General features: G+C 33.5%; 2 protein-coding genes across 5 annotated transcripts; one reads left to right on the top strand and one right to left on the bottom strand.

Moving 5' to 3' along the window:
• Window positions 1-5,220: 5,220 nt before the first annotated feature.
• LOC132641640 (sulfhydryl oxidase 2-like) lies at window positions 5,221-13,730 on the top strand. 2 transcript variants are annotated; one of them, XM_060358694.1, is made up of 12 exons: window positions 5,221-5,596; window positions 5,848-5,872; window positions 6,718-6,810; window positions 7,572-7,753; window positions 8,932-9,001; window positions 9,094-9,162; window positions 9,276-9,349; window positions 9,717-9,873; window positions 10,986-11,026; window positions 11,751-11,897; window positions 12,577-13,023; window positions 13,168-13,730. In XM_060358694.1, the coding sequence occupies exons 1-12, from the start codon at window positions 5,385-5,387 to the stop codon at window positions 13,187-13,189; spliced, it is 1,539 nt and encodes a 512-aa protein (XP_060214677.1). In that variant the 5' UTR covers window positions 5,221-5,384; the 3' UTR covers window positions 13,190-13,730. The 2 variants fall into 2 exon arrangements, with proteins under 2 accessions (XP_060214677.1, XP_060214676.1); XM_060358693.1 differs by having other exon boundaries at window positions 12,577-13,730.
• Window positions 13,731-17,984: 4,254 nt separating this feature from the next.
• LOC132641641 (uncharacterized) lies at window positions 17,985-22,498 on the bottom strand. 3 transcript variants are annotated; one of them, XR_009582914.1, is made up of 8 exons: window positions 22,318-22,498; window positions 21,147-21,447; window positions 19,842-19,913; window positions 19,580-19,647; window positions 19,328-19,484; window positions 18,937-19,022; window positions 18,766-18,855; window positions 17,985-18,442 (listed from the first exon to the last, which is right to left on the bottom strand). XR_009582914.1 is itself a non-coding variant. In XM_060358695.1 (8 exons), the coding sequence occupies exons 2-8, from the start codon at window positions 21,390-21,392 to the stop codon at window positions 18,359-18,361; spliced, it is 798 nt and encodes a 265-aa protein (XP_060214678.1). In that variant the 5' UTR covers window positions 21,393-21,447; window positions 22,318-22,493; the 3' UTR covers window positions 17,985-18,358. The 3 variants fall into 3 exon arrangements, 2 of the variants coding, with proteins under 2 accessions (XP_060214678.1, XP_060214679.1); XM_060358695.1 differs by having other exon boundaries at window positions 18,942-19,022; window positions 22,318-22,493; XM_060358696.1 differs by lacking the exon at window positions 22,318-22,498 and adding an exon at window positions 22,225-22,288 and having other exon boundaries at window positions 18,942-19,022.
• Window positions 22,499-23,525: the final 1,027 nt, after the last annotated feature.

Genomic DNA, 23,525 nt, shown 5'->3' on the forward strand with positions numbered 1-23,525 from the left:
TCGTTTGAGTTTATCGGCATATAAGTTGTTTTCTTATTGTTGTTATTTATAACTATGACTTAGTTTCTTATATTATCTTTCCTGATGAGCTAATTGATAAATTACTTTCAAGTTTCAATAATCTCTTTTTTAATATTTAATTTAATCTTTTCCTTTTTCCGTGATCTTGATGTTAATTTCTCACGGTTTGTAAAAACTTTCACAAAATAGACTTTATAATTTTAGGAGTCTTTTCATCTGGGTATTATAATTCTATAGTACTTATAAGTTTTACTTTAAGGAGAAGAGTTTAGACATTATAGATGGCAATTAGTTTTTGTCATATTTCTTCTTCTTTAAGTAGAGTTGTTGGCTAAGCTATAAAAAGAATGTCTCATTGATATTTTTTTAACACCGCGCGAAGCGCGGGCAAATTAACTAGTTAATATTACAGTCGAAATTAGAGCACTATTCCCTTAAATGCATGTTTACTCAAAATTCAGATAAGCATGTATATATGCATGCCTCATGCAATCACACTTTACAATAAGAAATCACTTTATGGAAGAACTCAAAGTCATTCTTGATTGAAGAAAACATTAATTAATTTTACAGTCGAAATTAGAGCAGTATTCCCTAAAGTACTGCTATATAAGGGCCATTAGTAACTCAACAAAAAATCATAGAGAAACAAAGTTAGTAAAATATATAGATTTGCTTAGCATTTTGTGTGATTTCAATTCTTGAATCAAGATGTTTTGGTGTAGTTTTATTCCAACTATTGTTTTTACGTTTGTTAAAGTCACCGTAAACATTGTGCTTCATATCCATATTTGCTTTCATTAGATAAGTTCAAATCAATGGCAGATGGCAGGCTGTATTGGTGGATAGGTCTCTAGCTATAATTGGAAAGCTATGTACGTTTCTGAATATTATTTTGTAATTCTACGTTAGCAAATCATCAATGAAATCTCCTTTTTTCTAAGTGGTGCATGTGCCTTTGTGGAGCATTTTGTGTTTTTCATGACTTCAAGTTCTTGTGCCTTTGATCTATTTTATAATTTTATGATAAATAGTGATTTTATCATCAAGCGACACATCTCGAAAGACTGGTATGTGAGGTATACAGAAATGCGATTTCAAGATTTTATTTCTTTCTAATTAATTAGCGTCAAAAGTTGCAATTTTCATTTATAATATAAAACTAGCGCAGTTAATCTTATTAAAGTGATGTGCATGTTTTTTTTTCCTTTCTAATGAATGTTCATTTCTTCACAGTATTGAATGTAACTAGCTAGAATACGCTTAGATGAACTTCCAAATAATCAGTGATGATAAATAATAAAGCAGAATTACAAAAAATGAAAGGAGATCCACTATACAACATGCATGGATGCAGTTCTTTTTTAAAAATGCGAGGTATTTTGTTTCTCGTTTGATGTTTAGTATCCTTTTGAGGCCTCGACTAATTTAAATTTGTATTGTGTAAGACCCAATTAATGATGTAAGTGCTTTACATTATTATTTTTTAAAATTTTATTTTGTGCTCGAATTTGAAGCTCTTGTTAAATGCGAAGGGATCATTTTATCCCACTACAACTTTTGGGAATAAGATAGTGAGATGTCATATTTTGAAGTCTCGATGCCAATCGTTTAGTATCTGTCTTTTCTCTTCTAACATTTAACCAACTTAAGTTTTTATTGATTTTATGACCAGGGGGTGTTCTTAAGTTGATAAAAATTTGGAGTAATGATTAGTCGAGACTAATCAAAACAGTAGTGAACCAAGCAAACCAAAAAGAGAATTAAATGTGCGGCCCTCATGAAAATATCGAATCGATTATTTTCAACATCGCGTTACACCGATTGGTGAACACAAAACTAATACTATAATAAGATATAGGAATATCTTTCGGCAAACGAATTTGTGTTTTGTCACTTTACTGAATTTCGTTTAATACAAGAGTTGTTCATGATAATTTTAAGAACTATATATAATTCAGTAAGGGACAAAGTGTGTTCTTTTCCGTTGGCAACACTTCCTTTAGAGATCTAAATTACATATGATCTAAATGACATATAGTGCGAGATTAAGTTTTAATAAGTTGCATTTCCAACATTTGAAATTGATAGAATGGACCTTGGGCCTAATTCACACCATGGGCCTAATTCACACCATGATCGATAAAAGTTGGTTCATGTAGGGAGAACACCCAATGCCATATAAGAAGACATTTTCATCCCTAAGTGAACAATGTGGGATTAACACTCCTCCGCACGCCTAGGACTGGACATATGTGGTGTGGACAACATAAGATGGGGGGCCAACATTGGTAAATGAATTGAGATGGGTCTGACTCAGATACCATGAGAAAATGGACCTTGAGCCTAACTCACACCCTCAAAGCTAGGTCATGGAGAGAGAATTGCCCAAGACTACGGGTGTCAAATATGGACCAAAAGTTGATGGCCCGCCCAACCCGTTCAAAATTTTACATTTTTTTGCGCGGATTGCCTACTTTTGGGGTGGTCTTTAATTTTTATCTCTCAAATTGCTGATCTTTAATTTATGCTCTTGGCTTAAAAAGGTAGCCGAAAATACCCCGAGGTTCTGAGTTTGAACCCCCGCTCAGTAAAAAAAAAAATCGCAAGGCAAGGCTTTTGCAAAAAATCTACCTTATGCGGCAGACTTTTAGTTATGCCTTAAGCCAGAGTTTGCCTTCTCCGGCTTATGCTAAAAGTTTGCCTTACAAGGCAAAGTCTGCCGTCTCCGCCATAGGTTCTATGTAACTTCGCCCGAATAGGCATAGGTTCATAGAAACCTATGTCTTGCGAAATTATTATTATTTTCGACTTTGTTGGGTTTCGAACCTAGAATCTCGAGGTATTTTCGGCCACCTTTTTATGCGAAGGGCAAAAATTAAAGACTAGCGAATTGAGGGACAAAAATTAAAGACCAGTCCGTATGAAGGAAATCGCGCAAGTTGCCCAAATTTTATGTTGAGCTCAAGATAATTTCTTATCGAGCTGATTTTAGTCCAACCCAACATAACCCATTTTAAATTGGTCTCCAATTTAGCCCAATACTAGCAGAATTCCAGCTCATTTTTAAGATTTACTTTAATTTGGATTTATTGCTTGAGATTTATTTTATTTTTCTCTATGTATTTACTTTTCTTGTATCATGTATCTTATAAGTTTGAGGTATGTTTGATATGAAAGAAATAATTTTCACGAAAAATGCTTTTCTCGAAAATATTTTCCACGAAAAATGTTTTCCTCAGAAACATTTTCCATGAAAAATGTTTTTCTAGAAAATAGACTCTTAAAAAAAATTGGGTCAAGTTGAGTGGGCCATAACCCTCCCCATTTATAGCACATTTCAGCCCAAATAACTTTTTAATCTTAGCCCAACCCATTTATTAACTCAGTCAATTTTGACTTGCTCAATCTCAATTCAACCCGCCCATTTGACACTGCTTACCCAAGACTATATAAGAAGACCTTTCCCATACCTAAATTAATGATGTTGGACTTAAGACTATGAGCCCGTTTGGATTAGCTTATAAGCTGTTTTCAGTTTTTTTGAGTGTTTGGCTGGTCAGCTTAAAGTCACTTTGTGCATAAAATAAGCCCAAAAAAAATAATTGGGCCCATTTAGTTTAACTTATCTAAAGCAGCTTATAAGCTTTCAGCTTATAAGCAAAAAAAAAATAAGTTAACCTACCCCAACTTATTTTTTTAACTTATAAGTTATTTATTTTAAGACCATCCAAACAGACTCTATATAAGAACACCTTTGAAGACCTTTCCATACCTAAATTAATGATGTTGGAGTTTGTAGTCCCCACCGTGACCTTTCCCATACCTAAATTAATGATGTTGGACTTAAGACTTATATAAAAAGACTTTTCCATACCTAAATGAATGATGTTGGACTTGGTACTTCCCCGCATGGCGGGGATTGGATATCTTGAGCGTTGGACTTAATTATCGGTAAATGAATTAAGATGAGTCTTACTCTAATATCATGATAAAATAAATCTCGAATCTAATTTACACACTTCAAAAGCTAACTCATCAAGGGAGAATTGCCCAAGACCATATAAGAAGGCCTTCTCATTCCTAAATGAATGATGCGGGACTTAACAAATTGCATTGAGGACCTCGACCTACGATCATTTTTCGGGAATGCGATTTATAACATATCTCGAGTGCTATTTATATGTCGGGGGGTTCTTAAAGTGGTTTATTATAAAGTCACTTTTTTCAGATGTGCTTTTCTATTTGTGATTAACAAGTCTACGTTGTTAAATGTGATTTATAGGTGTGGTTCTTTTTTATCAAATGTGCTTTATGTGTTGCGATTTATAAGTCTTGTTATTATGAGATCCTTCATAGTGAGCTAAGATAATATTATTTATTTTATTTCATTTTCTTAATTGAAGAAATAATTGAAAAATAAAATAAGTATGGAAATAAGGAGTAATAAACCCTCAAGTAGAAACAGGTATGATTCAATTCAATATTTTTTTTCGTTTGGATATGATTATGTCGTAGACTCATAGCTTTATAATTTGAATTTCAAATTTCAGATATCTAAATAAGTATATGCTTTTTATTCAAAATATATGTAATAGAATTTTTGTTGTATTCAACTCAATTCTTTTAATAAAAGATAAACACGATATATATAGAATTGCAGGTAGGTGATTAGGCAAGATATGACACAACTTTAGCTTTGTGAAGACACGGCCCTAGATAGAGATGGGTGGAGGCCGAGAATTAGGCTAACAGGTTAGTAGGTGGACGAGTGGTCTCATTGTTAGTAATATTAGTTAGTAATTGCGTAATTTCTCTTTTGTTCAATGTGTATTACTATCTGTTGCCTCATTTGCTTTTATCTTGCTATTTTGCTGTCACATTTTTTTTTATACCATGCTTCACATTCTTGTCTTTTCTTTTGAGTCGAGCTCTATCGGAAACAACCTCTCTATCCCCACAAAAAATAGGGGTAAGATGTGCTTACATCCTACCCTCATCATATCACACTTGTGAGATTACACTGAGTATGTTGTTGTTCGGGGTATATAAATTGGGTTCTCTAATGTAATTTATAAGTTGTTTTTCCCTAATGTATTTGTAAGTTGCATTTTTATTTTTTTATTTTAATACAAGTTGCATTTCAAATAAGCTTTAGCACAAAAAAAAAAAAAAGGAAGTTACTATTTGGAGGTTCTCTTTCGTTCGTTCCAACGAAATCTTTAAAATATTTAATTCTTAGATTACCAAAATCAGATCGAATTCATTCCCTAAATCTTTGAAACTTCTAACTCAAATTTGTCCTTCATATTTATCTTTTTCTCTATTTTTTTTTTCACTTGACACACACAAAAATTTTGGTCATGAATTGTTCAGTATTCTTGGTATTCTTGATTCTATCAATTTCAATTACAGTTTCAAGTGGATCTCATCAACGTGCAATTCTTAGAGCAATCATAAAAGAAAATAATAACAAAGATGGTGACTTTGCTATTGATTTGAATGCCACCAACTTTGATTCTATCCTTAAAGAAACTCCTTCCCCTTTTGCCATTGTTGAATTTTTTGCTAACTGGTTAGTTCTTATCAATATTTTGTTTCTTTTTCCATTTGGGGTTTTCAAGAATTACATGTTTGTTGGTGAATTCATGGTTATTGGTGGAAATGAAGTTATCTATGTTGTTATTTCAGTTTTTTTTTTTTTTTGGTAAATGAAGTGTTTTTTGGATGTTGTCAAAGTCTATTTTTATGATATTTCATTGTAGTTGGAATTCCTATTTGTAAGCCATGTGATTCTTACTTGAAGCAATTTTATTTGTCTTGCAGGTGTCCTGCCTGTAGAAATTATAAGGTACTACCTCTATCCCAAACAGGATGACCCGATTAAAATTACAAGAGTCAGAGTTTCACAAGTTTCAATATAGACTCGAACATTAAAAGATTGTCTTTCTTTCCTTTTTAGTCTATTCCAAAAAGATTGGCACCTTTCTATAATTAGAAATAATTTAACTTTATGAGATGATTTACAGTCACACAAATATCTAAGGCTTGTTTTGGAGGACCATACATTTCAAAAGTCTTCCTTTGTTTCTTAAACTTTGTGCTAAGTCAAACTAAGACAATCTTTTTGGGACGGAGGGGGTATATTTATAATATAAGGCTCAGAGATTAATCAATGCATAAATATACGAATAAAACTGATAAAACAAATATGTTAATAAGTAGGCGTTTGACCGTAGATTCCAAATACTTTTTCACTTTATATGAAATTGATTGAGTTGGAGTTGAAGATAGAGTTGTGTTTGGTTATACTTTTGTAAAGGAGAGAATAGGGCACTTTATTTGGAATTTATGAAGATGGAGTTGGAAACATGTTTGGAATACTTTTCCAAATTTGAAATCCAACTCCAAGTTGGATTTGGCAATTTTATAACCAAACGCTGAATTTGGAATGAAGTGAAAAATTATTCTGGAAAAAAAGTGAATAATTCTCATGTCCAAACAGCTCCTAAGTTTAAGGAAACTTTAAAAAAAATAATACTGATAAAAAAACAAATGATGATGAAGTCATGCTCAAAGTGAACTTTTGAGTTTCCAAATGGTAAGTGGGTAAAATGGGATAGACGGAATAGTTTTTCCTGCTTGTGCAAGGTTTTACTGTAATGTTTTCTCATAGAAGAAACAACAATTTTGCAGCCACACTATGAAAAGGTTGCAAGACTCTTTAACGGGGCAGGTGCTAGTCATCCAGGAATCATATTAATGACAAGGGTAGATTGTGCATCGACGGTATTTCTCTATGCTTTCTTTATGCTTCGAAGAAAATGTTTTATAGTATAGATGATCTTCTTCTTTTACTTGCCATGTTCTTTCACACCAGCAGGAAGCATGTTGATACTTTTTCCATTTTTCTGATTATTTCCCGTGTTAATGAAATTGTTGCGTATCATATGTAAAATCATGTGTTAGTATCTTTTTCGCTTTCTGATCATTTCATTTCAAGTGATCGGACTGTGGCCTAACCGCCTGTTCAGCCAAGCTTTCAAGATTTGCTTATTTTGGAAAGTGCTTTCTGTTGAAAGTGCTTTTTGAAAAAGTACTTTTGGAGAGTAGCAGTTTGTATTTAGCTTAATTAATTTGGAAAATACTTTTGTCAATATTAGAGCAGTATTTGTGCTTAACCAATGTCCCCAAAGTGCTTATGGAGAAAAACTACTTTGCTTAGCTTATGAAAAACAACTTCTGCTGCTCTTCTCAAAAGCAGTTATGTTTTCCCCAAAGTTTGGCCAAACACCTCAAATTTTAAAATAAGTACTTTTGGCTTCCCGGGAAGCTTGGCCAAACAGGCTATAAATGGATTTTGTTCGAACAGGTGTTTTTAGTCTTTCCACACTGTCTCACTTTTATCATCAAAATGGAAATATCCATTTTATTCTAAGATGGCTCATGCATAACAGGATTTCATTTAAATATGCTTTTTTTTTCTTTTTTTTTTTATACTTAACCTAACTGATTTATTCTCATTACTGATCACCTTTTTGGCAGCACAGATAAATTCTAATCTTTGTGACAAGTTCTCTGTGGGGCGTTTCCCAATGCTTTTTTGGGGCCCTCCTAAGAAGTTTGTCGGCGGTGGTTGGGATCCAAAACAAGAAAAGAGTGCAATACTTCCTATTGAAAATTTTCGAACTGCTGATATATTGCTTGAGTGGATAAACAAACAATTGGGAAGGTATAAATGTTTATTGTTTATAGGTTCTTTCCTTCATTAATAAATTTTCTCCGAATGAATTAAGCCTTCCATGGTGCTTAAAGTTCTAAAGCATATTCTTATTGTGTTTGCTACTGCATATAAAGTATTACTCCCTCTATCGCAATTTTTGTGACACTCATACCTTTCTATATTTAGTAACAATTTAACTTCAAACTTCCCATTTTACTGTTAATGAAATGATTTATAGCCACTCAAATATCTATGACTAGTTAGACTACAAGTTTCAAAAGTCTTCCTTTTTTTCTTAAATTCCGTGACCAGTCAAATACCTTCACATAAATTGGCACAGAGGAAGTAATTTTAAGCATATCTTTTATTCCTCGAGGAGTTTGATATATGTGTAAGATCGTAAAGGAGTCCCTTTACTTATTATTACAAATATTTGTTTGTGTTACCCTGGAATTCATTGAGTCTGCATGCTTGGATATTTGTTCTCTACAGGAAATTAACAATAAGTCCTCTGGTTACAAATTAAATTTCCTACTTAGTTTTGCATTGTTGTTAAGAGATGCATTAACAGCATATGCTGTTTAGTAGTCAATGGGTGCTAATTATTACTTTGGCTTTCAAAGGATAAATAAAATACTTAAGTTAAAAAGTACAAAAGAGATGCATTAACAGCATATGCTGTTTAGTAGTCAATGGGTGCTAATTATTACTTTGGCTTTCAAAGGATAAATAAAATACTTAAGTTAAAAAGTACAAAAGAGGATTTGTGGCTTTATATTTGTTGGAAGTGGACTATTAAAAGAAAATAATAGTCTCAACTTCTATACTACCTGGCGAAGACGTGCAATCTTTTAATAATAGATTGGTACTCCCACAGTTCTCTATGACAATAATGCACTGGAAAAATTACTCATAATGCAAAAGTTTCGATTTTCTGGTTAGACTGGATTGGTCGTACATATCCAATCAATAATTGTTTATGACTGATTCGCTATTCACTCGGTTTTTGGGTCATAATCTTTATGTAGGAGAAATATATATATCTAAATGATGTAATATCAATGTTTTAAAAGTTGAGGTTCTCCCTGATGAAGAATGAGATGTTTTTTCACTTAAAAGTTATTATCTGATCTGTATGTCTTTTACTAGCTACCGCATGCTTCTTTATATATACTTTAAAATCTCAGCTCATATGGTTTCGATGATGGAAAATACGAGAAGGAGCATCTTCAGGCAAACACTTCAGATCCGGGCCAGGTTACTGGAGCTTGAGTTTGGATTCTTACATAAACGAAATTTTAAGCTGCCTCTTATATACTTCTTAATTCTGCGAAATTTTGCTTTTGAAGATTGTGAAAGCTATCTATGATATTGAGGAGGCAACATCTACTGCGTTTGGTATTATTTTAGACCACAAGGTAAAGGGCTGAATTCTGTGTCTTTGTCAACTCAACAAAAAGTGTCTTTGTCAACTCAATAATTTTTGTTTGAAAGACTTTATTTTAAAGGTTTTAGTCCTCAATCCGTGCAGATGATTATACCGGCAACTCGGGCATCACTTATAAAGTTTCTTCAACTTTTGGTGGCTCATCACCCTTCTAAGAGGTTTTTTCTCCTACTTTTCAGTTTTCACTCCTTTTTGGCTTTGTTATAGGCTTGTAGCTAGGGGTGTCCAATGGCGTCTCTTACTAAGTTTTAATATCCTTGTTTGTTTTGTAACTTTTTTTAGTACCTAATAAAACTTTTTTTTTCTTTTCTTATTATGGCTATATACAACTTATCAAATAAAAATTTGTCTTTTTGAAATCTTTTATGGGTCAATTTGAGCTACATATCAATCCAATTTTTTGATGGCCTGAAATGTGTTGGGCTAATAAATGGGCAGTCAATGTTTTCATGGGCTAATTTTGCCATCCCTACTTGTAGCAATTCCTGTGTTCCCCTTACATGTGGAGTAGTATCTTTCTACTAGGTGCCGGAAGGGGAGCGCGGATGTACTTGTTGACTTTGATGATCTGTGTCCATCAAAGACGATGTTGGTTAATAATGAGGAAGCTGAAAGTTGTAGCAAAAAGGGAGCACTGGGAAATTACCAGATTTGTGGTAAAGAGGTTCCTCGTGGATATTGGGTGAGTTACATAAGTTGACTTCTTTTCTGTATCTGATCCATGTACTACAGTCGTTATTCAGTTATGTATTTTTATCTACAGCTGCCCCATGCCCCACCTCGATATTTTACTATCCACATACAGTAAAATTTTGGTGCATGATCCGCCTATTTTCTTCAGATTTTTCTTTTTCAGTCTTCTTATATAGAAAGAGGGAGTGTATTTGATTCAAGTGAATGAACTTTGAGCACTGGTAGGCACCATCTTGGTTCCTTTTGTTAATTTCAGTAAAAACTATTACAACAAAGATGAAGTTTTTATGATGTAAGAGTTACGTGAAAATGACAAAATAGCCCCTAAGTATGCACTGAACAGTTTTAGTCCTTAAAGTTAGTCAAAAGTTTAACACTTTTAGTCTTCGTTAAATATTACCATACTCTGTCTGATAGATTTGATGAGAACTATGGAAAAAAATTAGCGGGAACTCACATTTAGAGATACAAATTTTATAGTTTCTGCTATTTTTGATTTATTTCTCTTTTGTTTTTGTACTGGTTCAACTTTTTTTTGTACTGGTTCAACTTTTTGAGATGTAATATCAGCTATTTTTTCATCTTTTTAGTGTCTAGTGCAGTTTTTTTGTTGCATATTTTAAGATTTGATGCGATTTTCTTGGTGTTTGTGTTTAAATCTTTCTTTCCAATATTTTCGTTGAATCTGATGAACATAAATTGCTAATATTTGATGGGACTAAAAGTGTTAACTTTTGGCAAACTCAAGGACCAAAGCTGTTCAGTGCATACTTAAGGGACCATTTTGAACCTACCCTCAAATATAAGGGACCATTTTTGTCATTTTCTAAGATGTTTTTCTTAATCCATATTAAAAAAAAATCAGAAGTTACAGATAAAAGTAGATGTGTACTTAAAAAACTACATGAAGATTTCAAAATGCAAATCAGAGCAAAAGCTTGAAGGATTCACTACTTTGGTGACATTTGTGCTACACTTAAGCTTATGAAGATATTCCATCTATATCTCATATTAATTGATTGAAAGAGATTATGTATTTACTTTGTATAATGCAACTAAAGCTGTTCTAGTGTCTTTATGAAAATCTGTTTTAAACTGCAGATGTATTGTCGTGGCAGCAAGAATGATACTAGAGGTTTTAGGTAATGAATCATTCATGTAGTCTCTTCTTTGTATGTGTTACAAATTTTTGATTGTATATTCATTAAAAACTGTACCAAATGAAACAGGACTATATTTTTGCTGGTTATTCCTTGTGAGAAAAGGCTATAATGGTGCTAGTTGAAAATCCCAAATGAATCAAAGGACTATATTTTTGAGAAAACGTGAGAAATGTTCTATGTCAAGATTTTTTTGGAGTATTGGTACTTTTTTTTTCTTTTTTTCTTTTTCAAACAAATATCTTTGAACTACTGACAGACGTGTAGTACTAGTTGATTTGTAAAACTTTTGAGGATCCAACCATCTAAACTGTATACTCTCAAACTGAAGGGACTAGTAAAGAGGCTGTAATATTGAGGGAATGTATTTTCCCCTTAAAGTAAACCTGCATTTTACAAAAAAATTAGTGTACCTTTGGATAACATTTGAGTTTAAGTTGGAAAAAGCTGTTACTGATAATACAAAGTTCAGTATCTGAAGTTGAAGTTGGAAAAAAAGAGTCTGGATAGTGATGCAAATACTGAACTTTGTATTATAAAATACTGACATATTGACCCATGGCCTCAATTTCCTTCTGCAGAATTATTATTTGCCAACTGTAGTTGGTTTTAAAACATGATGCATTCGCACTTTAACGGAGTTTTTATATAGACAAAAATTGTGTTAGCAGTTTCCTTAGCTATATTATCCCTCTTTCTTTTGCAGTTGTGGTTTGTGGGTTTTGTTACACTCACTCTCCGTAAGAGTGGAGGATGGAGAAAGCGACATGGCATTTAGAAGTACATGTGATTATATACACAACTTTTTCATTTGTGAGGAGTGCAGGCAACACTTCTATGAAATGTGTTCAAGGTAAAATGCTGTTCTGGTTCTTTCTATGTCTCATCATATTTTGTCTGAGCATTACCCTTTTGCAAGGACATAACAAAAATGGTCCCTTATGTTTGGGAATAGGTTTAAAACAGTCCCTAAAGTATGTTCTGAAAATCTGAACAGTTTTGGTCCTGTAAGTTTGCCAGAAGTGTTCCTTCAAATATTTAACGAACTCTGTCTGTTAGATTTGACTGGAACTGGGGAAAGAAAAGAGGATTTAGTGGGAACTCATATTTGGAGGTACAGTTTTCGCAGTTTCTGCTATTTTTGGTCTTTTCCTAGAGTCTAGTGTCTTTTCCTAGAGTCCAGTGTAGTTTTTTAGGTGCAAATTCCGCTATTTTTGGTCTATTTTGTAGTATCTAGAACAGCTTTTGTGTTGCAGTTTCTAGGATTTGATGAGACTTTCCTAGTGGTTTTGAATAATTTTTTTTTTCCACAGTTACCTTCAAATCTAATAGACAGAGTTCGTTCAATATTTAACGGAGACCAAAAGTGTTAAACTTTTGGCAAACTTAAAGGACCACAAATTGTCAGAGCATACTTTATGGACTATTTGGAACCTACTCCCAAACATGAGAGACCATTTTTGTCATTTTCCCACCCTTTTACTGTCTGCTAATGAAGTCAGGAGATGGTAACTTTTTTGTCCAAATTTCAGCGTATCCAGTCGGTTCAAGAAAGGACGTGATTTTGCCCTCTGGTTGTGGAGTGCTCACAACAAAGTCAATGAAAGACTAATGAAAGAAGAAGCATCCCTAGGAACCGGTGATCCTGAATTTCCAAAAGCTATTTGGCCTCCAAAACAGCTTTGTTCCTCGTGTTATCTCAGCTCAAGCAAAACGAGTAAGGAAAATAATAAGATCAATTGGAATGAAGACGAGGTCTTTAAGTTTTTGGTCAGTTACTATGGGAAAGAACTAGTAACTCTTCACAAGGACAAGCAACAACAAACCGGTGGTCAGACTGAAACAGCAGTTACCGAAGAGGTGTTAGCCTCGACACATGCAGTTGTGGTTCCGGTGGGGGCCGCGTTGGCTATTGCAGTTGCGAGCTGTGCATTTGGAGCGCTTGCCTACATCTGGCGATCACGACAAAAGAACCGGAAGTATAAATATATATACTCTTTAAAGAATATATGATTATTGTACCAGTAATACAATCATTTTGAGTAGGTATAAAAGAGCCAACATAATTGATATGAAGGATAGAGGAGTTTCTTATCTTTTTTCCTCTTACCGGAACATTTCAGGCCACGAAGAAGCTGGAACTGAGTTTGTTAAACGGGACAGGTCCGGTCATCGCTGTAATTATAGTTGACAAACAAGTCAAATGAAGCTTATATTGAACAAGTTGAGAGAGTTGTAATGTATCACTTGTACTGGAAATTCTTGTACTTCTTTCGTGTGCCCTATTTTTACCAGACGGGGTGTACAGATTTACATTCTAAAGTGTCGATGAGGAAGTAATTATCCGAGAACCTGCATTTTCAACCCCCCGCCCCTCCGCTCCCCCTATTGGTCTCTTTCCGCCTAGTCTTGTATGTTTTTTTTATTCTGCAAGTTGTGATGATCACAAGATACTATTAGGTCTGGTTTGTGGGATGTTCCGAGTCAATTACACAGGTTATGCTGATCACGAATATGTTTCTGGTCCGCTATGTTCAGAATTTTTTTGATAATAGTGGTGTCAAGGACAGCTTGTGTCTCCATCAACTATTCAACTGAGTATTTGATTCTGCAAGTTAAGAAGATTAGGTCTTGTTTGTGGAATGTCATTTCCAAGTCAATTACACAGGTTATGCTGATTATGAAATATCTTTCTGTTCTGCTATGTTCATATTTTTTTATTTTATTTTTGACAATGGTGGTGTCAGTCCCAGTTTGTGCGTCCATTGACTACTCAACCGAGTATTTTTTTATCTTCCACAAACGTAAGTACTGGGTAACTCAATCAGCCAAAGCTTAAGTAGATGAAAAAAATCACCCAGCGTGTTTTGTTTCCGTTGGGATCTATTCATATTTGGGAGCGTTTTGATGCCTTTTTCTTTTTCCAGTGATTACATGTTTGGTTCAAGTTGGGGTCTTATGTTTCTCTTTTCACACCCTTGACCCATAATTTTTTTTCTACTATAGCTTAATAAAAAATGCATCAGAGATCGAATTCATTAGGATTTCCTCGCTAGCTGAGTAGCTGCTTGTTCCAATAATTCACTTTTTGGTTAAATTATATGAGAGGCGAATTCAAAATTTTAAGTTATTTTGTTCGGTGCACCTATCAATCTTTTGTCACAACCATTGATGATAGACTACATTCAATGTGAGAATAAGTCATCTCCTTATATGGTACTGAATAATTCTCGCTTCACCTTAGTAGTTAGTTTTTTGGGTTGATTTAGGTCCGTTGTTCTCTTATACCCTTCACTAAGGTATGTTTGGTTCAATTTTATCATGTTTGATGTGTTACGATTTTGAAAGATATTTCTTCTAAGAAAATAAGTTTCTTGACACTAAGGAAAGTGACTTTCCTATAGAAGTAGGAAAAACAAGTTCTAAAAGTGGCAGTCTTCCCCCGACCCTCTCCCCTAGCTCATTTTATTTGCCTAATATTCAGAACCACTAAAATTCAAATCCTAGCTCCACTTTTTCCAACACATTTTATCCTCTTGATTAAGCCCAGAAATGTTATTCCGTATATCTGTTAAATGAGCATGTCAAGTGTATTGATCCCACATAACGAAAACATGATGGAGGATAGTTCCTAATGTATCTATGACTAGTAATAAAATATGTGCTCAATTTTGCCAAGTGGCAAGTGATTCAATTATTGAAGAAATTTAGCTGAAGTTTCTTTCTTCTTTTTTTTTTTTTTTTTTTTTTCTTTTTTCGTTTGGTCGGCTGCTGTTAGGTTCATGTCATAATAAAGGTAATCCCAATTTGTTAACATATTACTAGATAAGTCCTGTTGTATGAAATTGTATCTTTTTTTTTTTTTTTTTTTTTGTCGAAACACTATTTATTTTTGTCATCAAGCATTGTAATAGGATGAATAGGATATTTTCATCCTTAACTAAAGGTTTCATGTTCAAGTCCTGATGTTGAAAAATCCTGATAGTGAATACTTCCCCCTCACATGGAAGCATATTAGTCCAAATCCCCATATGAGTACTAACCACTAGATTGAAAAAAGAAAAAAAAACTTGTGACGCTGTCATTCAACATTTTGGTGATGGCGGAGTTTAGTTCCTTGAAATGTATTCGTTTTTGCATCTCCGGTTCTGTCGAAATCCCGCTTTATTCTTTATCATCAAGGATGGGATGGACAAAAAATTTCACTTAACTAGAGTTCTCAGGATCGAGCCCCGGATAAGAAAGAAAATCATGTTAGGGAGCAGTTCCTCTTAAAATAGGCCTTATGCGCTTCAGTTCCGAGTAGTAGGCAGGGGCGGATTTAAAGGGTGGCGTGGGTGTTCACCCGAACACCCTCGGTAAAAAATTATAGTGTATATATAGGGTAGATTTTATGTGTTTATATACAAATATTAACTTTTGAATACCCTGAACAAATACAAAAGGTTTGCTCAAGCTATTCAGGGTGTTCAAAATTATTTCTAACGACCTAGGTTTGATTCATGGGAACAATATTATTTTTTATATTTAGCTTTTGTTATTTTTTCCGAATTCCTGAAGTAAAATCCTAGATCTGTCACTGATAATAGAGAATCAAATGTAGATACCGAATAGGCGAATACCAAATAAATAAAAAAATGTGACCTTATCCTTCAAAATAAGCCCGTTTGGTGATGACGGATTTTTGTTCCTGTCATGAATTTTTTAATAGACTTGTGGAGTTGGGGTCCCAATAGGTATTGGATATTCAGTCACGACACGTTTCGTTGAATGATCCCTTATAGGTCAAATATGATTCATGGACCTTATGGTCAATATCATTTAACCTACTCTCTAGTATCTAATGGTACGCTATTTGAAATTTCGTAATTTCGATTTTCAGTTTCTAAAAATATTATATTATTACCGTATTAAATTAATTCAGTATTTTAAAATTCAATTTCGATATTTACGGTATGGTAAATCGGTACTATAGTTTGTCCAACTTCGACTTACATATACTCATATCGTGGAGAATTATGACTTTTGCTACTTAAGAACGTCTCAATTGTTATTACGTACTAAACACCTTATACATGTAAAAATATTCAAAAGAAAGTACAAGCAATCCCCTCCTAAATCAATTACATAAAAAGACATTTAAATCAAGATAGAGTAGTCAAAGTTTCAGTGTTTAAACAATTAATTTTCTAATAATACTAGTTTATATATTTGTTAGTATTATGATATTAAGATATATATATGGTATTCGGTATTTCTGTTTTTTTTTTTTTATGAATATCGAATACCAAACTTTTTAAAAATGCATACCAATAGCGTACCAAATATCATAATACCGAAACCGCGATATAAAAAATTTCAATTTCGATATGAAAATCGGTATCTACCATATCATGCCCACCCCTACTAGTATCTATTAATGTGTTACAAAATAATTGACACACCTTTCATAATTGACTAATGCATGTTGAGCACAGAAGGAACGAATCTCTCTTTTTTTTTTTAAACTGGTAACTGAGGAACGAATCTGTCTTTACCTACCCAATTTCGAAAGAATCTAGTTGATTGAGTTTAAGGGGTTAGTGTCCCATTCAAAATGTCGTTTGTTTCCCTCCTGTTTGCCTGTTTGGTATGATGAAATAAAGTTTCCAATATTAGTAATATTAAATAAAATGAATCAATATAATTTGAAGCTCCAAAAAAAAAAAATATGCAGCAAAATGAAACTTTAAATATCAAGAGAAAAAGATATAAGGCAAATCAGAGGTATGAAATTAATTTTTATACACTGCTATTGCTTAAATCTTTTAATTATTTAGAAAGTTATAATTCATATTGATTAAAGGTCGTTTTTGACATTTTAAAAATATATGAAATAATCCAACTCATTTCTAGCCATTGATAATATCATGAGGGTTTATTGTCCAATTCAAAATGTGAAGGAGTACTGTTTCCCAAACCCAATATGTTAAGGGGTAAAGTGAGCTTTACTTTTTTTTAATTCAAAAAAGACACCTCCAAAATTCAAGAGTTCCGCACAAAAGAAAAGGAAGGAGGGAGCCAAAAAGCAAGTTCTACTAGTCATATTGTCATAGCAAGTTGGTTTAGTATTAAGATCAATAGGTTCAAAATGTGTTTATTTCGCAAATATTGAGCAATGTACCCTATGTAGGAATCTCCTCTTAATCTTCCTCTTGTTTTTTTTTTTTCTATTTTTAAATTCTTTCTTTTGTTTGTTTATTTGGTGAGTTGGGTAGGTTGCTTTAGAGAAAGTAGCAGATGAATTTAAGCAAGTCAAAGATTAACGGCTTTTGAGTTAGTGGAATTGCAACTTCCCCCCTTTGACTCCTTGAGCACTCAAAGAAACTAAGAGCCCGTTTGGATTGGCTTACAGCTTAAAGCTGTTTGCAGCTTATAAGCTGTTTGCAGCTTATAAGCTGCTTTAGATAAACTAAGTCAAATGGGTCCAATTATTTTTTTGAGCTTATTTTAAGCATAAAATGACTTTAAGCTGGCCAGCCAAACACTCAAAAAAGCTGAAAACAGCTTATAAGCCAACTTATAAGTCAATCCAAACGGGCTCTAAGTCTTACCTTTTCAACACAAAAAAGGACATTGCTCTCTACAGAATCACATGATTTCTCCCCTCCTTTTCAATATTGCAAACTCAATTTGTGCGACTAATTTCACAATTTGTGCGTACTTCGACTAATTTCACAAGATATATGATATCTCCCACTAACACAAATACTGGTACGGAATAACTCTCCCAATCAAAATTTGGGTAAATAGAGAAAAATATCCTACTCCGTTGGATTAAACACATGTTTCTTAAAGGCTCCACGTTGTCTTTTCCTTCCCAGATAATTAATGTAGTATGTAAGTTAGTCAAACTGAAATTTTTTCAACCAAGAACCAGCAACCTTTGTAGGAAGGCAAGTAAAAAACATCATATCATATATCATAAGGTAGACTAACCTGCTACCTTTTTGTGTGTTCATATACATGGTTGAGACTTAACTGACTGTACACAGATTTCTAACTAATAATTCACAACCTTGAAACCTTTCTAATGGGAAACTTAAAATCTTTTTTCTTTCTTGGCCTTTTCAAATTTGTATTTTTCTTTTTTTGATATTTCTTCAATCTACAACTTCTTTGACTGCTGATCATCCTTCACAATAAGAAACACTAGCTGCAACACGCGCATGTGTATTCTTTTCCCAGTCATCCGTCCTCTCTGCAGCAAGTTTTACGCAGCACGACGGTGTAATAACAGTCCAGTAAACGTGGAATGACGTATATCTAGCACTTTCAAGGGGTATCGATGATGGGAGGTTGATGTGACAGTATCATGGGCCCGGATTCTTCATCAGACGAGGAGATAGGTAAAATAGCCTGAGATGAAAGGATGAAAAGTTTAATTAACTCGGGCACGGTCTTTAGGAGAGAAGATGACAAAATTGATCCCTTATGTTTGAGGGTAGGTTCCCTTAAGTATGCAATGAACAGTTTTTTTTCACTACTTCTGTCAAATCTAACGAACATAAATTGTTAAATATTTGATGGAGACTAAAAGTATTAACTTTTGGCAAACTACCAAAACTGTTCAGTGCATATTTAAGGGACTATTTTGGACCTACCCTCAAACATAAGGGACTATTTTTGTCATTTTCTCCTCTTCAGAGAGGAACACAAGTAAGAGATACTAGCTCACTCACCTGCCGGCGTTGGCGTCGGTGGCAAGAGGTAACTGCTTTCATTATGATGTAGATAGGCAAAACAATGCCGGTAATCCTCAGCAGTAGTAGCTGTGTGCAAAAGGTCTTATGTAAGAATACAATCCGCGAGTATACAAGAATGAGAATTCCCATTTTTGTCTAGTTTAGTACCTTACCATGACCAAAGGGAACGAATAGTCCTCTGCTTGATTGACTATGATGGGAAGAGTGTGCCGTAAAATGAGTAGCAGCATAAACTGTTAAGAAAGAACAAAAAGACAGAATCAAATTGCTGCACTTAAATTTAGAAATTGTCTAAACGGGATCTCCCCATTTGCGGAGTAAAAAGACATTGTTTCAAATTCCAATTGTAAGAGTGATACCATAGCCAAACAAGAGGTGGCGACAGATCACATTTGCAATTTTACTGTTTGCAAGAAGTTTGGCCAGGCACAAAAGATAGTGATTGAAGAATTTTTACAAGTCATAACTAAACGCACTAGCATGTGTGATTTTGTGTGGGTTTGTGGGGGGGGGGGGGGGTGAGAGGGAGAGAAATTACAATCATTGCGACTGAACGACAACACATCATGCTTCTTGATGTAGAGACTGCATAGTCATCATCATAGTCGTCAGAGTTGATGAAATCGCGATCAGTTGAAACGACTGCTATCAGACGAGGATTATTCAAGTCTCTTCTGACAATTCCCCAATTCCCCCTGATTAAAGCACACCATATACATGGTGAGGATAAGCAATATGGAGTACGGAACAGAATATTCAATAATAGCAACAGGAAAACAACGAATGATACCTGAAATTCATTGGGATGCCTCCAAGTCGAAAAATAGGGGGAGGTGCCGTATAACCAGGCCTAAAAGGCTGTAATCAACACAAATCCAACATAAGGATACTGATGAAAAACATCAATTGAAGAATAAAGCACATGCTGAACTACATAAATGGGCCAAAATTGCAATAGACCCCACAGGAAGGATGAAGAAAAGTTTGATTTGGTTCAAATGCAAGTCTAGCCTGTAAGTTACATAAAGCAAACTCAGAAAAAGTTTTCTCACCTGGTGGCATATCTCACAAATGGTATCACCCTTCTCATTACACCATCTTTGCACGCATCTCCGATGTGCATACTGAAAGGAAACCAGAGACAACTATGAAGCAGTTGCAGAACACAATATGAATAGAAGACGAAAGGAAAATGTTGAAATGTTAGAACAAGAGGGGAATAAGATAAAGGGTTTGGGACAAGACAAAAATAGGTCGGAAAGTCTCAAGTTCAAAATTAAAATGATAGAAGACAAATATTATATGAGCATCACAGGAGAATCAGACATTAACGGAGCACTTTGAAAAAGTACTTAAGTGAAACCCTCTGAGCAAAGGTCTTTCTCACCTTGCCCCAACTTTTTCTTCCTTTCAAAAGTGCATTCAGGCAAGATAGGTGGTCAAATTTTAAAAAGTCTAGCAAAAGATGGGAACTCTTGGAGCTGGGAAAAATTACAGAAAAATATAGGACAATTAGGATTTACTAAGGAGAATCAGCAGATGGGAGAACTTGTTTTACCCAAGCGACACCAAAACTGTAGCAACATCACCAATCATCTCATTTTGATTTTACGAGTAACTATACAGGTTTCCTTGACATTGAAAGCTAATCCAGACAAAGGTGGCGCTCAGAATCTTGAGCTTTTTATGATGTAAAAACGTTCTAGAGCTTGTCCAGTAAGTTGCAGTAATAAATTTTCACCAGAAACAATCACAAAATTGAACCTGAACTTGCGAGAGTTTTAAGTTTACAGCATAACAAACAGATAGTCGTTGGAAGGAACAAAATGTTACAGGAACACACTTCTAAAATATACATGTAACAACTCATATTGTGATTTTAAGCATAAAATAAACTTCTAACAACATAAACTAACTCCAATAACTGAAAAATTAGAACACGGATAGATAGGCGATAGCACACAACAACAACTAAGTCCAGATCCCAAGCAAGCTCGAGTCAGCTATATGAATCCACACTGACGACAACGCTCCATTTAAGCTCATATTTATCCAAGATAGATACTCCCCTTTGTCCCGATTTATGTGAAGGTGTTACCATTGGGGAGTCAAATTTTGTTTTCTTTGACTACAATGTTTTTCAAGTTTTTGAAAAATGTTTTGGATCATTAGCTTTATTGACTTGTAGCACTTTAAATGCTATTTTTAATATATTTGAAGAATCTATACTAGAATTCATAGTCAAAATTAAGTGTTTTCATCATCGTACCCCAAACCCCTTCACATAAATTGGGACAGAGGGAGTAACATATTGTATACAAAGATAAAGGAGGTAATAGCAATAAGGCTAAACAAACCTTCAAGCTACCACAACAAGAGCAAGGAGTTTCCATATTTGAATCCATATCTTCATCTTGACATATCCTGCATTCAACCATCTTCCTAGGACTCAACATAGGATCAGAATCCTGTGAAGAGCAATCAACTACCGAGTTATTCGTCGTCGATGATGCCAGCTGTTTCTGGTTTCTGCTTTCAATTGCAGCCCCTAAAGTTGATTCAGTTAGCAACCGATCAACCAAAAACACAAAGTGATCTCCCATACTTTTGTAACAGAAAAAGTGATGCCTTAAACAATCAGCTTTCCACCAGAATTGCCTGAAATCAGCATACAAGTTGCCTTAGACCATAAAAGTTGTTTCAATCACAATTGTCAAAAAACCAACCAATCATACAAAAAGTAGGAGTAATAAAGTCATAGGAATACCAAATTTTTATTAAGGAATGAAAAGAAATTGATAACATTTCCAATTACAAAACTATACCTAAAAAGAAGCACAAGCTTTGAAATAAAGGACAAGACAACTTTAATTCAAAAAAGTATGAAAATTTTGAATCAAGGACAAAATAAGGGCTTGCAGAAAGAAACTTCCTAAGAAAACAAAAACACCCAACAAATCCAAGAAAATTACAAAAACCAAAACCAAGATAAAAACAGAAAGTACCATGCAAATAACAACAAAAGAGTATCAAAAAAGATTGAAACTGTACAACCCCAAATGGACAAAAAGTGATCTTTTTGAATAAATTTCAAGCAATTAACACACAAACATCAAATATAAAGTAGATATGAACAATAAAATAAAATACCAAGATGGCAAAAAGTGATCTTTTGAATAAATTTCAAGCTTTATACACACAAACATCAAATACAAAGTAGAGATGAGCAAAAAAATAAATTACCAAGATGGAAAAAAGTGATCTTTTGAAATAAATCTCAAGTTATTAACACACAAACATCGAATATAAAGTAGAGATGAACAATAAAATAAAATACCAAGATGGCAAAAAGTGATCTTTTTGAATAAATTTCAAGTTATTAACATACAAACATCAAATACAAAGTAGAAATAAAGAAAAGAAAAGAAAAAATACCAAGATGCCAAAAAGTGATCTTTAAAATGAATATAACAGAACAAAAAATTGAGAATTTAATGGAATATACTGAGTCCAAAAAAAGAGACTTACAAGAAAGGGATCGGATATCTACAAGCTAAGAAAAGTCTCTTTTATTTTTTTATCTTAAAAAGATTTCTCTCTTTTGGAATGAAGCAAGAGATTGAGTGTCTGTTTAAGCACTCAAAATTTTCAAAGAATCAAACAGAGAAAATACAAAATGATAAATGAGGGTAATACAGTCCAAAGGTTATTTATAGTCAAGAATTTGAAAAAAAAAAAAAAAAAAAGACTTTGAAAAAAAGAAAGACAAAGAGTAAAATAATGAACGGTATCTTTTCAAGTTTCGAGCCATTCAAAACGTGTTCTACCCCTTTGTTTCTCTTTCATGCTAATCATCATTTTTTAATACTCTATTTTCAAATTTTGAAATACATCCTATACAAGAACTTTCCTACAGATAGGGGAACCCATAGGAAAAAAAAAATTAAAAAAAAATTAAGTTATAAACATGAACAATATAATTTCTTATGTGATTAGTGTGTAACTTAATTGGTTATATTAGTGTGTAACTTGAGTGATTATAGTAGGTTTTTACTTTATTTTCAAGTTACAATATAATCGGAGCTAGATTCAAAATTTAAAGTTTATAAATTTTTACATAGGTCTATTATTATGAATGAAAATAAAATAGAATTTACAATCAAATATTCATAGGTATATAGTGATGTGTAATAATTATTGAGTTCACATGAACCCATAGCTAACAGGGATGGAGGCCGCCGGATTCGGCCAAACTCAATTATTTTTATTTAAATAGTGTATACGCATCAAGAAATTTATGAAATAATGTATATGTATCGAGAAATTTATTAAATATGCACACGTATTACATTGAGAACTCATTTTTTAGCATATAAAGCTGTAATTTTAAAATCTAGAACCTATAAAGTTCAAATTCTAAATCTGTCTCTACACTAATCGACTGTCATCTAGATCAGCTCTCTAAATATCATGATTGATTGTAAAATTACCTACTACTATTATAGGTCAATTTTACTTGATTGTGTAAGAGGTATATACATTATCAATGTATTAAAGCTTAACTCATCAAAATATATATAACAACAGCAACAACAAAAACAAAAAATCTGATGTTTTTTTTCTATTTTTGTATCTTTGTTGGGGTAGGGAGGGAGTCGGTTTATAGCCTAATCAATGAAAGATAAGTTCATTAAATAATGAAGTTGAAATAATCTCCATTTTTTCCGTTTCAAAAC

The sequence above is a fragment of the Lycium barbarum genome, chromosome 5 (assembly GCF_019175385.1).
Source record: "Lycium barbarum isolate Lr01 chromosome 5, ASM1917538v2, whole genome shotgun sequence".
Lineage (NCBI taxonomy): Eukaryota > Viridiplantae > Streptophyta > Magnoliopsida > Solanales > Solanaceae > Lycium > Lycium barbarum.